At 43.2% G+C, this 18,535-nt stretch overlaps 1 protein-coding gene across 4 annotated transcripts in view; it reads right to left on the bottom strand.

The window, feature by feature from the left end:
* Positions 1-18,535, bottom strand: part of FAM120A (family with sequence similarity 120A) — a 103,991-nt gene that overhangs the window by 46,653 nt on the left and 38,803 nt on the right. For all 4 annotated transcript variants that reach the window (XM_036856774.1, XM_036856773.1, XM_036856771.1 and 1 more), the window contains exons 4-7: positions 18,279-18,407; positions 17,412-17,508; positions 5,904-6,001; positions 5,382-5,659 (exon numbers count right to left, since the gene is read on the bottom strand). In XM_036856774.1, the coding sequence (XP_036712669.1) occupies positions 5,382-5,659; positions 5,904-6,001; positions 17,412-17,508; positions 18,279-18,407 (602 nt within the window). The remainder of the gene's footprint in view (positions 1-5,381; positions 5,660-5,903; positions 6,002-17,411; positions 17,509-18,278; positions 18,408-18,535) is intronic.

Below are 18,535 nucleotides of genomic sequence, written 5' to 3'. Positions count from 1 at the left end.
CATTAGAAGAAGCATGTTTCCTAGGACACCAGATCAAGGGCGCTAAATGAAATTCTTTAGGTATTTTACATTAAGAATGAAGTCATATGTTTTGGTATTTTACTGGACCACAGTTAGTTTTTAAATAATAGTGATAGCTGTCACTTACTGTGGTTACTCATCAACTGATTTAAATCACAAACAACCCAGAGCCCTCCCATTCACATTGGGCACATTGGGCCCAGGGAGCTCTAGGTCACATAACCCCAAGTGGCAACTGGTATCTAGCAAGACAAGCCATGGGAGCTTGGGGTATTGGGTCCTGACAGCACTGGGTCTCTGCACTGGTTAACAGTCTCTCAGGCGCTGACAGCGACCTTCTATAGCCCAGATCTGGTCCCACAGGGACCACATGGGGGCATGCAAAGCTTATACAACTGATGCCGCCATGACACGATACCTCGAAATCGATGTGTACGTAAATGTACAGGGAAAGAGAACAAATCTATACAAATGAAGTCACAAAGTGGAGAAAAATTAAGTTAGTCTTCTCTCCTAATAGGACTTTTAAATATCCATTTAAAAATGTCAGTAATGACACGCAAAAACACTGAAGCAATATTCAGTGTACACATACATATTTACACTTATACATACAAATAAGAATACATACTTACAGAAGTGTAGTCAGTATAAAAAGGAAAAAAGGTAAGTTGCTGTCCCTAAGATAAGATCTCATTATTGTAAAAACCCTATGTTAGTATATGCAGTAAAAGATAAGGTGTTTGAATATTCACCAATCTTTTGAAAACAGTTGTCTCTCTAGAGGTGGGATCACGGGGGAGTTCCTATATTGTATTTTCTAATGTTTGAATTCTATAACTGTGTATTGAAATGGTAATTAGAAAGAAGATACAAAATAACTGAAAACTGAAAATTAGCAACCTGAGATCAGACTCAAATTCTAAAAGCCAATAAATCTATGAAAATAATATAAACACCTCCACAAGAATTCAACTGTAATTCTTAATTCAACCAAAATAGAATTACAAAGATTTGACAAAGACCAGGAAAGAAGAAAAGAAAAACAAGAATACAGCCTGAGGTTTGGTTTGGTTTTGTTTTTTACATTTTAACCAATAATAGAGAAAGAAGTATATGTTGATGATACTCTAAGGAATAGGAAAAAAAAGTTATTTTGTTAGAAGGCAACACATTCCTTTCTTATTTTACTTCAAAATAATTGTCCTGGAATAGCTGCCCAGGCACCGGCCTATGTCCTTTGACACACAAAGAACCACAGCAAGAGCAGCAGGCTGCGTTTCTACAGAAGCGAAGCCACCAAGGAGACTCGGGACAGCTTTAGCCCTGGCCCGGACACCCGACTCACCAGAGCTGTGTGCAGGGGGCCTCTCGTAGCCTAAGACTCCTTGTCTGGCACAGACCTGCAAACCCTGCAGGGACACGTGCTGACTTCAAGAGAACAACAACCCAGGAAGTCCATTCCAGCAGTGTGATGGGAAAGACACCTGAACACTCCCAGCTGAGGAGACTAAAACGCCAGGTAAGGTATTAAAAAAAGGGAGGGAGATAAAGGACAGGGCCTGCCGAATGCATACGTACACACATACAGCAAAGGTGCCACCATCTGAACCTGAAGACCAGCCAAGAGGCACTTTCACACCTGGCAACTCCTCCATAGGACACCTTAGCACGTACTTCCTTTCACATCAGGACATTCTTTGGAGTGGCTCCACGGTATTCCCTATAAGGAATGTCTCTATTGTCTGCATTTGGGGCATACACACATCTTTCGCTCTTAAATGCTCCCCCACACCCACCTTTGCACACAGATGGTGCAAACCCTCCCAGGAGGAAGATCCACAGCCCTCAGACACCTGTGGGTCATGGTGACCACAGAGACCGAGGACCTGCCAGGAGAGCCTAAACCTCGTGTCCCACCAACTCCACCGATGTCCCCCACTGAACTTTATCTTTAAAAACCAATGTTTGCCAATTTTATAGGTTAAAGAAAGGTACCTTGTTATGTTTTAAGTTGCATGCCTTTGATTTTTTTTTTAGTGAGAGTGAACAACATTCTTTCGTGTTATTGACCATCTGTGTTTCCTCTGTGAACTGCATGTGTATATTCTTTGCCATATAAAGCAGTTATCTTTTTAACTTGTAGGAAGCTGGGTGGTTTTTTGGGGGGAGGGGCTTATTTGGGGGGGTATTTTGGGGAGGCTTATTCTGTAACAGGCTCCATTACCCGTCAGCACCATCCTTTAAAAAAAATGCTACTGCTTTTCCACTGGGGAAATGAGGTCATTTATTTTGTGATCTCCCATATTCAGGATTATTTCCCGGTACTGCAGGGAATATGGTGGAAGGAGTGCAAATGCCTGAGGGAACTGAACAGGAAAGGGCACACCCAGCCAGGGCCGGTGCAGGCCTCCCTCCTCTCTATTGTACAAGTCGGTGTCTTAGGGTAGGGCAATTAAAAATGTTTCTACAGTCAATCTGCAGAAGGTGGTATGACCAGAGGCACTTCAGTTCAACTGTGCAGTAATTTCCCCAGCCAAATGGCCTGGCCACCCAGACACCTGCCCATCCCCAGGACAAAGAGCACCCAGATTGGAGCAAATTCATTTCCAAAGAAACACTGGGATCTTTCTAGCCCCAGGACCATTCCAAGCAAACACTGTGGATGTTTCCCATCACTCTCAGAACAGAATTCAGAATGTACGCCACCCAGCCTCCACCTCACTCGACACCGCAGCCACACTGGCTTCCCCTTCCTCCACCCCGCACTCGTCCAGCTCTCTCCCCGCTCCGTCACAGCTCGAATCCTGCCTCTCAGGAAGCAATCCCTCCTCCAGACCAACTTGTCTGGTGTCTGCCTCGCATACTCACCACTTGGGTTATCTGTTCGTTTGTCTACTCACTTCTTTGCAGGCCTCCATCAGCACGCCATGTCTGCGCTGCCTGCCACTATGCTCACCGGTAGATGGCAAGGGCTCAGGTGTTGCTTGGCTAAATGAATGGATGATTTCTTTCCCTTAAGACCATCCTGAGAGCACAGTGCAGATCCAGGAGTCCCAATTTCAGTCCAAACCAAAGGTAAACCAAATCCTGACTTACTGCCCCTACTTAGTTTCTGAACTAGGAGGGCAATTCTCTGTCCTATGCACGGCCTCAAAAGTGTACACACATAACTTCAACCGGAATCCTCACCCTGAAGTTGTGAACGCTACCCTTCTTAGCATCCTGCCACAAGTAAGGGATGCCCATAATCAGATCCTACTCTGGCTGGCTTATGATCCTGAAGCCTCTGGTACAAGCTCCCTGTCCCCTTTTCCTTCCCTCCTCCCTCTCAGTTTTAACACACCTATCTCTTATTTGTTATAATAAACGGAAAAAGAGATTCAAGGAAATGAAAACATTGCTAAGCCACATAACTTGATCCAGGCTTAGCCATCTTTCAATTCCAGATTGTGGATGTGCTCTGCCTTTTTTACCACATTTCACACCACGAGAGGGTGAGATGCCCATGCCATCCCCACATATGGAGTTCACCTTCCAGAGGCGCCTCCAGAAAAACACAGTAAAAATGCCCCGAGTTGGGGGTATAGACAGTTAAGTGCTACAGAGCTCAGAGGTAGGAGAAATGACTAAGATTGAGGAAAAGCTCCAGGGAAGGCAACACGGATCAGAACCTTTGGGAACAGGGCAGAGTTGAGTATGCACAAGAAAAGGGAGGGGCTCTCATGCAATCTTATCCACTCAAGTTCAACTCGTATCCTAACAGGGCAGCTTGCCAAATTAAGCAGGCAACTCACATTATCTCCGCATCCCTACCCGAAGGAACAGGATCACCACTGGACCTCCCCAGACCAGGGCCTCTCCTGGCTCACAACGCTCATCACCTGCACAGGACTCCAAGCCACAAACAGTGGCTTTGTGTCTTATTTCTACCTGTGTTTCAGAGTCTAGAAAGAATGTTTCTTACTAAAATGAACCTGCCTATAGATATCTTGGTCTTGCTGACATGAGTCAATTATTAAAAGAAAACTCAGAGTTCCTTAGTGAGTGAAAGGGCTCCTGAGACATCTATCAGCTGTTCTCATACTTCTCTCTGCTGAAGAGTCACATGGTCTCATTTACACTTGCAGATTTCTAAGCCCCAACACAGCAATTCTCATTCAGTAGGTCTTAAATATATTATCTTTCTAGAAGGTTAATTTAAAAGTTTGAACGCTAAATTACAACTTTTTCCTTCATTTTAGAATTTTAGGATTGCACATACAACAACTAAATATTTATGCATTTTATGCTTCTCTGTTTCACAACAGCACACATCCCTGGCTGGCAGCAAACTCCTCAGTAACTGCCGCCCAAGGTCAGCAGACTTGGTGCCCATTTTACAGATAGAGAAAAAGAGGACAAAAGAGGAAGAATCTCTGGCTTCAGGTGACACACCCACAGAATTTGCAGGAAGACTGGAAACTGTGTCTCAGAATTTCTTACAGCAGAAACTGACAGAGCAATAACTAGCCCTGGGCATCTACTGTGAATCAGAGTTCAAACCGAGGAAAAGGAGATGCAGATGTAAAGAAAAGAAAGACTCTTCCTTTCTTCTTTCTTTTTTTGAATCAGGTTTCTTAGAAACATAAGATTATGTAAGGGGAGGAGGAGGACTGTGAATTTTAAGACTTTCTCGATCAGATTCTAACAAATTTAAGTATTTGAAAATGCATTTATTCAGGGACACACATTGTTTAAAATACTCCTTCTACAGGGAGAATTCCAACCTGGGTCTGGCAGCTTTCCATGGTTTTGGTTGGGTGAACAGTGTTATTTCAAGAACAGTCCTATGAGCTGCTGAGTTGGGGTTCAAGTTGCTGAATTCAGAAGGAAAGGAAATTCTGATTCCCCTTCAATCCAGGAGCCAAGAGACTGAAAGCCACAGGAGTCTAACTTAAAATGCTTTCTGGGGGTGGGACTAGGGGAATCACAGCCCAAAAGAGAGTAAGGGTCAGGCAGAACTTGACCAGATAACTTAACCACGTTTGGTGGTCACACAAACTAATTTTCCTAAAATTCCACCCAAAAAGAGCGGGGGTGGGGGGGGTGGTGGTGGGGGACGCCAAGGCTTTGGGCTGGCATAGTACAGATTTTCAACCTTGGAAGCCTCAAGGAAACATCTAACCTTTTCTTTCGGTCTGAGGAGTCTTGGTCCAAGCACAGAGTAACTATCACCTACCTATAACAAACAGCATACTTGAGCACAACCATCGGTGCCGTGGGCTGGCCAGCCAGAAGGCGGCTTCCCTGGGGACTACAAGCTACTTAAGAAGCTGCTACACTTCCCGGAAGCACCAACTACTCCATACACCACTCACTTTGCAGCTCCTCCACTGCCTTCATCATTGTCTGAAGATGATGACGTAGAAGAACCAGGAAAGTATGCTGAGTCCACGTGATTGGGACTGCCGCTTGGAGCTGGGTTGATCGGGGAGGACCGTTCATACAGTGGGGTATGCTTTCCTTCATGAGGAATGTTACTGTAGTTCTGCTCAGTCAGATTCTTTCCGCTGGTTTCCAAGGTGAGAGCCGGCTCAGCGAGGCTGTATGGGTGTGGACCCTGGCCCGGAGCACCTGGGCTGGGCACCTGGGGGGCCTGAAACAGAGGGTACGGATCACACATGCATACACACTGCCTGCATGGCCCGGAACACATTAGCATAACCCGGCCTTGGCCAAGTTTTAATTCAACAAACACTGTGAAGCAGGTGCTTCACATATCATGAGTTGAAGAAATTATTTTAGCATTCATCAAGATTTGATGCATATGCAGCTTTCAAGGCAGCTGTCCCGCACCAAGGCTGGGCAGACCAGCTGAGGAAGGAGAGGAAAGGCCTTACCACAGGCTTTGCTTGCAGAGAGGTCTGTGGAATGTTGAGCATCTGGGGGGGGACATACGGTGGCACTATCCCAGGCATTCCAAACGGATTTGGTCTGGCTGTTTCATGAATATGGAAAGAAAACAATAAAACAACTGTGAGCAGAAGAACATTCCCCATGACACAGCAGTGGCCAGCACACACCTCCATCTGTCTTGCACCTCCTCAGGTGCCAGCACACCACTGGCCCCACTTCCCAGAAACCTTTAGAAATTCATGTTTAACATTAAAAATACTTAATCTTATGATGACCAATTTTATACACTGGGGCTAGAATTCTAACTTCCAAGAGTTTTCAATTAACGTCTGATGGTGTTTTTGCTTTTGTTCATGTCCTTGAATGCCTGGCTTGTCTCTGTCTTTAACTTAACAGGTGTTCTTATTCTCTCTCTGCTCACTGCTGACAAAGCTGGAAGCCCTGTAGTACTCTAGGCACTAAAGGAACAAAAGAAGGACACAGCACTTCCCCTTCCATACGTGAAACAATGGAATTTTTCTATTTAAACTAAAATTAGGTTCGTAGCTACTAGCACACTTTTAAATATAAAAAGTGAAGTGTGGTAGCCACTGCCTATACTTTTGGTTTGTTTTCATCGTTAAGGAAACCATGATCAGGTTACACATGCATTATACATGCACTGCAGGGTCAGTAAAACTTGGGATTCTGTGCTCCCTTAGAAAATGACTTTATAAAACCTGTTCTGATGTATGCTGGCATTTGTTCTTCATTATCCTTGTACTAACTTCTAACAGTGAAGCACAGAATGGAAGCCACGTAGAGAAGCGGCCCCAAACACAACGTCAGGCAGGAGTGGGTCTCATGTCAGCTTAAAGACATGACATAAAGCAATCAACTCGGCCCAAGGTTCAGAAACCTCCATATCCACAACACTCAGTTTCCTTGCGGGCCTGAGGAGAGGTGGAGGTCAGCACAAGCAAGGCCAGTAGGGCAATGCCCCCAGCATGCGGTGATGGGGGATGAGTGTGGCCTTCATGTCAAAGACACTTCAAAATATCATGATTTACTAATGTGATAAGAATGAGGAGACTCTTCAGGGCTTTGTTCACTTGCTGAACAGTTAGGTGTGGCGTGCCTGAGAGGACAGGCTGCGAGGGCCAGCCCAGGGCTACTACAAGACCCGGGGGTGTCGTCAGGACTCAGACTGCAGGAGACAGAGAAAACACACCCAGTGAGAACATACAACAGACCCTACTGGTGCCCCCACGGCCACACCGTCTCTTCCTTAGGTTTCTTTTAAAAACAGAACAAAACCAAGCCTAGAGCTACCTCAACGCGAATGTCATTTATCAGGAAGAGTGCTTTTCTAACCTCAAAACCTGAGGGACATCAGGTGAGAAACACACAACCCATAAACCACTACCAACTTGTCAAGAAAAATAAACACACATTTAATTTAACTAAAAAAAATAATAAAGTGCCCCAAACCCTCCCTCTCATTCTCTGAAAGGAAACTCCCACTGATGCCTAACCTGAGGCTCCCTGAGCCAATCCAGTCCTGGGCCGCAAGGACACTGGGAGCACTGAGGTTTGGGCCGTTGCTCACTTCTTACTACCCCACAAGGCTCATGAGCCTCAGAAGCCATCATCTGTTGGAAGATCCCATCTCCAGACGCCTGGTGCTCAAGTTGGAAATGCCATAGCCCTCTGATCTCAACTCGCATGAACAGAAAGCTTGGCCCAGCTTCCACTTTCCACTGAACAGAGATGGCTGCGGGACAAGTAGCTGGGAATGGTGACGCTGGCACATGTGCATGTGGGGCTGGTGTCCCATCTACACACTTGTCCACACGCTCACATACACACAAATGTTCACCACACAGACACACATGCACATTCGCCTGCACTTGCACACACAAGGAGACACTCTTGATCAAACAGTAAGTCCATGAGTTACGAACCTCCGAGTGTGAGATAGGTGATGCCGTAACTGTTAAAGTCCCTTCTCAGGTGATTCTGAATTTTAGCCAGATTTTGGGTGAAAGAGTATTATGAAATCCACTCAAGCTCTAATACTGTAACTTAAATCACTGTAAAAAGTCTAGTATACAATCCCTTGTAGCTGACCTGCCATACTTAACTTCAGAGTAATAAGAATGAGAGACTGGACTCTTCAATTATGCAGCAGCATTCAAGTGAAGATGAACATTTATGTTTCACTCTATTTTTGGCCATTATATGCTACAAAATTCCTGAAAGCACAAACTTCCCTTAAAAAAAAAACAAACAAAAATAAAAACAAAAAGAAAGAAACCCCTCAAAACAAAAACACACACAAAACTATAACTTAAAAGCAAAGATTTCCAAGGAAAGAACATTTTCTAAAATCATACTTCAATCACTGACCTCAAATAAACCTTTGAGAACCCACAGGACTAGTTACTATTCTATCATAACCTAGTCTACTAAGTGAATTAATTTGTCTACATTTCTCTGATGGCTGCAGAAATGCCTAATAAGCGAGGGCCTGCCTCTACATACTGCATGCCTTCTTATAAATCAGTTCTTGTTCTCAATGCCCTAGTGCAGCTAAGCAGAGTCATTGTCTGTCTTCTGTGTGACAAGGACATCTTTCTCAGAACTGACACCAGTTCACAGAGTGGAGATTAACACCACCAGTTTCTCATTCTCTTCCTTTCACAAATACTTACTAAGAGAGGTAGGCCTTTGTTAGAAAAGTATGCAGAATGAAGACAGACGAAAGGGAAAAAAGTATTTAATTAGTATTTGAAAAATATTTTCATAATTAAAAAATATTTAAATATTAAAGACTTTGAGAATAAGAGAAAGAAAGCATGCATTGCAGCCCTTACAGCTGTGCTTAGTTAGCTGTGAACTCTCATAGATAAGACACTCTGTGCAGTATCCACTCCCTTGAATTACTTACTGTGCCTGTATGAAGCTAACCAGCTTTTCTCTAAATTAAAATAAGATTAAAAGAAGGAATGGTGTTAACCAAAAACTCTACTGAGAACTAGTCACCCCTACCCCAACCTAACAAATATTCATCTATTACTGGGCATGTTACTGTGAAGATGTTACATTAAACAAACAATAGTAACAAAGTAATATTTTTTTAATTCTATAATTTAGATGGGGGCTGATGCATGATTTTCAAGTGTTACACAAAAAACATAGCTTTGAAAATTTAAAGAATAAATAAACCAATATATTCCCTACCACCAACACTAGTTTTCAATGCTTGCAAAAAAACAATGCAAAACTTTCAAACTATGTTAACCATGTTGACATATTTACTCAATACCAACATTCTACAGAACTTAAGGTACAAAGTTAGATGAAGGGGAATTTTACGTAATTTGTTTTCATCCTCTCCCAAACGAATAGCTTCCGAAGGCAAGCTGGGGTGGGGGACAGTGGGAACCAACAGGACACTGGTGTGGCCTATGAAGCCTGGTAGGCCGGGCATAGCCAAGGAGGCATGGGGCTTTTGGGAAGGAGGAGACAGAAATCATCCCAGCTCTTAGAGGACTGAACCTTGTCAGTTTCTACAGAGTACCAACTCCCAAGAGCTCAGAGCTGGGGCAGCTGATGCCTACCTGGAGCCACAGTGCTGGCAAGGCCCCACAGGAAGAGTCAGAGGCCACTGTCCAGGAGAGAAGCCCTCACAATGGAAGGCTAAGTATAGGGCAAATTAAAGTAAGATCATGAATAAAGCAAGTAGGCACCTGAAAGAATTATGAGCAATGAAAAAACTTAACCTAGGGAAGCACATTTCAGGTTAATATATCAATAAATAAGACTTTTCTGAGAACTAGAGCTGTTCAACAATGACAAGGGCTGCTTTGACTGCTTGACTGTTGGTGTAGGAATATACCATGGTCAGGAGGTATCCTGGTGCTTACACAGCATCCCTGGTTATCCAAATCTCTTCTGTCCTTGAGTTTGGATAGCACGTGTGTGGAACTCAAAGGATACAGCATTATTCAAATCCACGTGATACCTGAGTCTTGAAGAGCAAGAGTCTGAATAGTGAGAAACTTATCCCAAATTTTATCCAAATCTATTAAATTCCTGAGTTCACTTAATCAGGTTTGAATCGTAGGCGTTAAACAGCAAAAGAAAAGAACTCTTAAATCTCATTCAGCCACCTACATGGTTTTATAAGTCTATGATAAATCAAGACAAAGCAGTTTCTGTCCATCTGTGAATTCTAAAAAGCACAACCTAAAAGAAAAGTCTAAAGGCCTTTATTTGGAAGTCACTGATAAACTGAACTAGCAGTCCCCTTCTGTCACTGAATACTGAGAAGCCACCAACAGACCTGATGACAAGCTGTGCCCATCTCAGGAAGACACACCTTGCAGTCTTTTAAACCAGACAGCAACCAAAAGGAGATGTATTTTCAGTTCTTCTAAAATGACTAACTTTCAGGTTTTTAAAAAAAATGACCTTTCAAAAACCCGTAAGACCAGACAGCCTATAGCACTGCATACCACATCAACTGAAATAAACTGACTAAAAACTGAATGAAAGGTCACAGGAACAGACTGAGAGAGTCCACTGATCTACATAGGAATCAAGGAGAAAGAATAAGTGGACTTCCTATTTAACGTGATAGCATCTTAGCTTCTCTTTGGCAGCATCTGTTCTGTCAGACCCCTCGGGGCTTGACATCAATGCCATTTGCATTAGCTTTAAAAAGATAAAAATTGAAAAAGATGAACATGCACACATCTCAAAAACAGCAAGTACAGAATGACAGGTACAATACAGCATTTAATTAAAAATCAAAACACTATGATTTATTATTCCATATGAGGTAAGGAACTATAAAAACCATTAGAGGGGGACAGACATGACCTTTAGAACAGCCTAATGTATTTCTTTAAAGACATTTATTTGTTAAACCTGTTTAGTGGGTACCCTAATGCTCATGATACTATCCTTTGTATTTTTCAGTTATATTTAAAGCTTTCCATAATAAGAAAATTTAAGCAAAAACCTTGGAAAGAGTGGGTTTAGTAATCAAAACTTTAAGAATGAATATTATATAACTTGCCAAATTTCAAAAACTTATTAGTAGAGTAACAGTATAATATCATATACTTGGTGACAAAAAATTTTTAAACTGATCATTATAACAGTAGAAAAACTGAAAATATTCTAGTGATGACCACAGAACATGGTTAAGTAGATTACAGCACATCCCCACTGTGGAACATTAGACAAGCTTTAAAAATACTAAGGCAAAAAAAAAAAAAACAAAACTAAGGCAAACCTTTGTGAAGTTACAGGGAAGCTCCAAAGGCACACTGTCCGGTGGGAACAGGGCAAGTTGCCTTATAGTATGTACGTCAGTCCCACTATGGGTCCTGCGGCCTGGCTACAGCCAGCACTTGCAGCAGGCCTGTGTCACCCCTGCATAGTGAGCCTGGGCACATGGATGATGGCAGGTGGACGAGGTCCTGAGGGCCATGTCACCTGGCATAACGTAGCAGTGACGCTGAGGAGTTCAACAGTTCGAGCCACAAGAGCAGCGCGGGCAGCGTTCTGATCTCTCTCACTTCTGCTCCCCGGGCACATGTGTACATGCCATCGCCCTCTATTCTGGGCAGGTCACGTTATGGACTCTGCATGACCTCTGTGTCCCACAGTGGACCCGAATGAGTGACCTTGGGTCCTGGAGACCTAACAGCCTCTTCTCATCAGCTGAGGAAGCCCAGCAGATGCCACATCCTTCTTCACAGACTGTGTCTTCATGTTCAGGGGGGACACTTCCTGACCATCCCCTCTCATGCTGGGAGTGTGTGTTGTTGGGGAGGTAGAGATGTATTTTCAAAAAGGCTGTCAAGGGCTTCCCTGGTGGCGCAGTGGTTGAGAGTCTGCCTGCCAATGCAGGGGACACGGGTTCGAGCCCTGGTCTGGGAAGATCCCACATGCCGCGGACCAACTAAGCCCGTGAGCCACAACTACTGAGCCTGCGCGTCTGGAGCCTGTGCTCCGCAACAAGAGAGGCCGCGATAGCGAGAGGCCCGCGCACCGCGATGAAGAGTGGCCCCCGCTTGCCGCAACTGGAGAAAGCCCTCGCACAGAAACGAAGACCCAACACAGCCATAAATAAATAAATAAATCAATAAATAAATCAATAAAAAAAAAAAAAAAAAAGGACTGTCAACACAACCTAGAAGCCCAGCAACAATCAACAGAACAGTTTGGTGAGCACTGTGCAGACTGTGTAGCCTCAGGGACCCACCTTCTCAAGACACCAGAAAGTGATGCCTTCCAGTAAGGCCATGGCTCAGAATGAGGGCCCACTGACTGGTCCTTGCTTCTCCCTTACACTTGAAGATGCACCTTTCTGAGCCCTGGTCCCAAGAGCTGTGGTCCAGGAGCACCAACTACGGAGTCTAATTGTTCCTGTTAAGACAGTAGGCATTTATGTTCTCTTGTAGACGGGTCACCAGCAGTTGGCACTGAAGCTTGCCATCTGGCATTTTGTGAATCAGGATCCTCTGACCCAGTCAGGTAGAACGTGGCCAGCCTTGGGGGCCTGTCAGGACACAGGCTGATGCAGGTCCCTGACCTGGGCGAGCCCGTCCAGATAAAACACCCATGGGGCCTCTCTGCCAGCACCTAGGAGGTTTCTATAGCCAGAGGTCCTTTCTTTGTGGTCACTATGTAGAATTTGTTCTTTGCTTTAGTGGTGACAGCTCCTATTTCAATATGGTTCTCTTTGCACAATTCTCTATTATTTGTTCATGGTGGCCTGCTGCCCTGAGGGATCCCTTGGTCCCCACCAGACCCTTACTCCTCTGTGCTCCGAGGGACCAGGAGTCACTATTACCTCCAACCTTCCATCTCCCTTCATAGTCCCCTCTCAGCTTTCATCATCAACCTAAAAGTTTAAGCATGTTCAAACTTCCCTCCCATTTCAAGCCCCACCCTTTATGGAAGCAATTGGAGGTGGATTTGGAGGACTGGTGCTGGCCACCTATCCCACCCTCTTCCATATTTTACAGCACAGAAGAAGCTGCAAAGCTAAAACACTATTTTTCCTAGGACCCCTTGCATCTCGTTGAGGATCACGCAGGCGCCCGCACCTGCACGGGGTCTGGGAGCTCCGAGTGCCACAGAAGCCTCCTCCTCACCTCTGCTGACAACTGTTCTTGCCACGACTCCTGTTCTGGCTGCTGCACTGCTCTCCCTGTGCCCCCAGCTCCACCTCCTTTCCCTGATCTGAGGTACACCATCTCAAGACCTCCATACAGAGTGCGCGCCACAGAAAACCTCCCCAGGGCATCCGACCTACTTCCGCTGCTCCAATTAGTACTCAGGGTACACACGCAATAAAGAAAAGCAAGGGGACCATTAATACAAAATTCAGGGTGCTGGAGTACAGGGGAACGTGACCAGGAAGAGACAGGGATAGGGCTCTGATACTAGTAATATTCCACTGATGTTTGTTTTATTTACTGTACAAGTATACTGTGTGTATGATAGTTTCAAAATAATTTAAGTTTTTACAGTGAAAAAAAATCTTTCAATGAGCTTTCATGGTCCAAAGTGTAAGTCTAAAATCTAAGGCCACGCATGGCCCGATAAGCATCACCTGACCATTCCTCCCCTTGCTTTCCTGTGCTCCAACCACATTCTTCTGTTTCTTCTACATCCTGTCCTCTCACCTCAGGACCTTTACACATTGTCTCCTCTGCATATATACTTCCGCTCTATCGCCATCTTGCTAAATTCCTACTCTACACTCAAACCTCACCTAAACATTAATTTAATTGAGCAGAACTAAACACTGGTTTAATCAAGTATTGTTTTAACCGGGTTGGTCCTCCTTGACCTTCCTGTTCACATTCCTGTATGATTCCTCGTCTCAGTCATCTACAAGCGCAAGGATGACATCTATCTTGTCTGCCACCCTGTCCAACACTCAGCATAGTGCCTGGCAGGAAGTGAATACATCAAAGGCTCATTTACATTTTTCCAAAAATAAATAGACTATTTTTTGAGCAGTTCTGCTTTACAGAAAACATAAGCAGAAAGTATACACCTTGCATTAGTGTGCTACATTTGCTACAACTGATGATCCAATATTGACGCATTACTATTAACTAAAGTCTATAGTTTACAGTAGGATTCCCTCTTGGTGTTGTGTATTCTATAGGTTTGGACAAACTTACAAGGACATAAATCCAGCATTATAGTATCATAAGGAATATTTTCACTGCTCTAAAAATCCCACGCTTTGCCTATTTATTCCTCTCTCACCCTCAAACCCTGGAACCCTTGATCATCTTACTGTCTCCATAGTTTTGCCTTTTCCAGCATGTCATACAGTTGGAATCATACAGTATGTAGCATTTTCAGATTGGCTTCTTTCACTTAGTAATGTACATTAAAGGTTTCTCCATGGGTTTTCATGGCTTAATAGCCAATTTCTTTTCAGCACTGTATAATATTCCATTGTCTGGATGTAGCAGTTTATTTATTCATTCACCTGGTGAAGGATATCTTGGTTACTTCCATGTTTTGGCAATTATGACTAAAGCTACTATAAACATCCACGTGCAGGTTTCTGTGTGAACATAAGTATTCAACTCCTTTGGGTAAATACCAAGGAGCAGGATTACTGGATCTTGTGGTAAGAGTATGTTTGGTTTTGTAAGAAACTGCCAAACTGTCTTCAGAGTGGCTGTAACATTTTGTATTCCCACCAGCAAGAAATGAGAATTTCTGTGTTTCACATCCTCACCAGCATTTGGTGGTGACAGTGTTCCGGATCGTAAGCTATTCTAGTAGGTGTGCAGTGAGAGCTCATCTATTTTTCACTGAGGAAGGCCAAGAGGACACAGTGCATGCTTCTTCAGACTAACAAGGCCTCTGTTTTATTTGCGCAGCTTCTCACAAATACACTAGGATTAGTTCACGCCTACAGAGTCCACGTTCACAGACCTGAGGCGGGCCTCTAACATCTCTGTTATTTGCTATTTTTAAATTCTGCCAATGATTTTGGAGCACAGCTAAGGTTTAAGAACTACTTGTTCAACCAGGGAGCCAAATATTGCTGACAACTCAATTCTGACATATCTTACATTTAGACTGCAGATTCTCTGGAGATGGTGGACATTAAGTGCTATGATGGAAAGGAAAAAATTATAATCATATCTAGATCCCCAATTCCCAACACAGTGTTTCTGATAGAGTAAATGCTTGAAAAATAATATTAATCTCACCTGTAACATTTTAAAAATCTATCTAGTAGATAATTCAGAAATATACATATATACAGATAGGTATTATATATTAATATATCCATAATCTATAATATGTTATATAATATAGATAATTTCTGGGAGTTCATAGTACAAAAACAGCATGGGCTGGAAAAAATTCTTTTTCCACCCTGAAAAAGACCACACACTATGCAGACCAGGCCTCCCAGCAATGGGACAGGGAGCATGTGCACTTCCTTTGTAAATTCCACACCATCCAATAACAGTATGGAGATCTGAGGTTTTTTTCTCAATGCTGCAGAGAACCACAAACTCAGAAGGAAAAGCATGGAAGACACAGCAGTCACCCCCCCAACACCAGTCCACATGGGGTCTGGCCAGGAAGGTTTTTCTTTTGAAAATACAGAGCCCTGAGGCCAATTAGGCTTCTGAAAACTGTTCTGCGGTAGAACCTAAATTCCAGCCAGATTTAGAAACCTCTGGGTAGAGTCAACTCTCCCCATTTTTCTGTAAGATTTCTTCAAAACTCTACACATATTCCAGTTTCTAAAATGATTAATACAGACAGGGTCTAATGAACAAGAAAGTTATTTTCCAATATTGGTTCTTCAAAATTCTGAATGTGTTTTCCTGTAGAATAACATAATGAACTATGGTTGGAAAAGACCACTTATGACCTACCTATTACTTATAAGAATATTTTTGTGGAAAATATGTCTTAGGTTCTCACTTGGGATGCCAAGAAAGTATTTCCCCAACTCAGTGTTGCCTCTTCTACGCTCTTGATTTCCGTTTCAGTCATCACTCTCCACTTAGTGGGTCCCTAACAGCACATATAGACGAAATCAATGAGCACTATCTCCAGATACTTTTATTTCTTTATACTTATCAGAAAAAAAAACAATAAAAGTGATTTTTACATTAATCTGTTTCTGCTGGCTCCAAATAATGTGCATCTAACTTGAAATAAACCTTCCCAATCTTGCCTCAACCTCTCTCAATTTCATCCCAATATTCCAGGCCATACACTGAACTCGACACTGCCCCAAACTTCCTGCCCTGTTGTAATTCTGTGACTGTGCTTTGTTAAGTCCCTTGCTGTACAATTCAGATTACTGCAACAGTCAGAAGCATCGGGAAATGCTTTATAGAAGGATTTGTAGGTAGTTATCACCTACATTAACCTGCTTGAAAACATCACTCTAAATACCCCAAATTCTTTACCAATTACACCACTGTTCTCCATAAACCACTGAGTGAAAGTGAAAGAGAATTCTAAGAGTATTGACTTCATTTATAAAATACTTACCTCATAATGTCCTTTGATGATTTAATAAGAACATGAAAGCACTTTAGAACTTATAGAACAGTACAGAACAGTAAATATTTTTAAGAAGTTCAAACTTAAACCTAATTTAAAACTCACCTTCCTCTTCAGGACATCTTCCAAACTGTCATCAGCTCAGATCAATGCCAAATGTTAAGTCAAGTGTCTTTCTCTATCCTTTCTCTCCCCACATTTTCCTTCTCTTTAAATGTTCTAGTCCCAAGTATACTATAATGAATGTTTAAAGTACAACTGTCATATGAGGACTAGAATGTCACTACAGACAATCTCAGGAACATGACTTCTTTCATTACATGAAATAAGCACAACTGAAACAATGGTTGGCAATATGATTTCTCATAGCTTTACTGCTCTGGAGCCTAAGAAAGGCAATCTCACTCAGGAAGGAGGCTGGTATTTAGGGTTAGTGCTTTACAACCTCCCGTGAGATATTCACTATCAAGCAGCCTTCAGGCAAACAGTTTATAACTGTTTTTTATTCCCCAATTTCAAATCTCTGAGTGAAATTTGATCTTTTGCCAAAAAAGGCAACAAAAGAGGAGACACAAATCCACTGCATTTATGAAGGCACTTATAGATCCAGAGGGTCTTCTATGTCCTTGGTGCTCTCTGCAAGAGGACACCTCACAGACAGAGATTTCAGCGTCACCGTCATCTGCTAGCCTTGGCCCTCATGGCTGCCTGCTCTTCTCCTCCAGTCTCATAAGTTTTCTCTTGCTCTTCAATACTTTCAGAAATTACCACTGAGTCTGCCCAGGAAGTTCTGCTATACTTATTTGTATAACTATAGAAATCTCAATTCAAAAGAATAAACCAACAAGATTACTGGTTGAATATTTAAATCTCTTTGGTTATTGCATGGTCAGCATCCATCACAGAGGCTTTGAGTTACTTACCTAAGTAATGTGGTGGGTGAAATGCCATAGGCTTACTAGTCGCTGAATAATATCCAATTGCTCTCTTAAATCGAATAACTTTGTCATCTGTTCTAGACTGAAATAAACGCAGGAAAACCTTTGTAAATCAGTATGCCACTGGTCATGTGTATTAATATATTTTTATAATTCAGCACATGTATAATAATCTGCGGCCTTTCAAGCTAGATGAGAGTTTAGAATGACATTAAAATCTTCAAGGAAAATCAACAGATTATCATTAGAGAAACAAATCGAACATTAACTCTCTTAGAGCAATGTACTTATCAGAGTCTGACATGGAAGTCAGGAGACCTGAGTTCTGGGATGCAGTCCTCCAACTTTTCCTTGGCCAGGTCTCTGGTGCTACCCAGAAAGGTTTTACTTTTCATCTCCAGCAAGTGGGGGAGCAGTGTTAGTTCTTCAGAGAGCAAACAGGAAGTCACACAAACTTCACCTCTTCTACTAACCCTGACCCCCCTCGCATCCTTACTTTCCAAAAAAGGAAGAAGAAATCCCTGATCATCACCTGAAGGGATGGACAAATCAGAGAGCCACAATTCCATTTGACCCATTTGATTCATCTGTCTTCTTAGTAGAAATCCCATTAAATTATGATGGCAAATCTAGGAGCAGCAGAGACCTTACCATTCATCTACCTCAATCCCTCCTCTGTGCAGGCCGGAGGGGAGGCTGGAGGAGCTAGGCGAGGTGCCAGCCCTCCTGGCTGGCAGAGGCCTGACAGCTGGGCAAGCACTCCTGGACACGGCTGGTGTGTGCCTCTCAAACCCCTTCCAAACCCAGCACACACCATAGCACAAAGCGCTACCCAGGAGCTTGTATTTCTACCTGAGAATGCTGGAAAACATCTTTAGCTATGGCATCCAAGTCCGAGGTATCCTGGATGTTGCGAACGTAGTCAGCCACAGCCTTGATCACCACATCACACGGTGGCAAGACCAGCTGGTGGGCCCGGACCTAAGAATACAAGCACACATGTCAATACACTAATTCTAAACACAGGCCCAGAAACTCCAGGTGATGTTTCCCTTCTAAGGGCCTGATTAGTATCAATTTGTGATTTCTTGGCCCCAAGACTCTGGTGG

Source organism: Balaenoptera musculus, chromosome 6, assembly GCF_009873245.2.
Source record: "Balaenoptera musculus isolate JJ_BM4_2016_0621 chromosome 6, mBalMus1.pri.v3, whole genome shotgun sequence".
NCBI classification, from domain to species: domain Eukaryota; kingdom Metazoa; phylum Chordata; class Mammalia; order Artiodactyla; family Balaenopteridae; genus Balaenoptera; species Balaenoptera musculus.
Note: the sequence above shows the minus strand (reverse complement) of the source record. Positions and strands in the feature narration are given on the sequence as shown.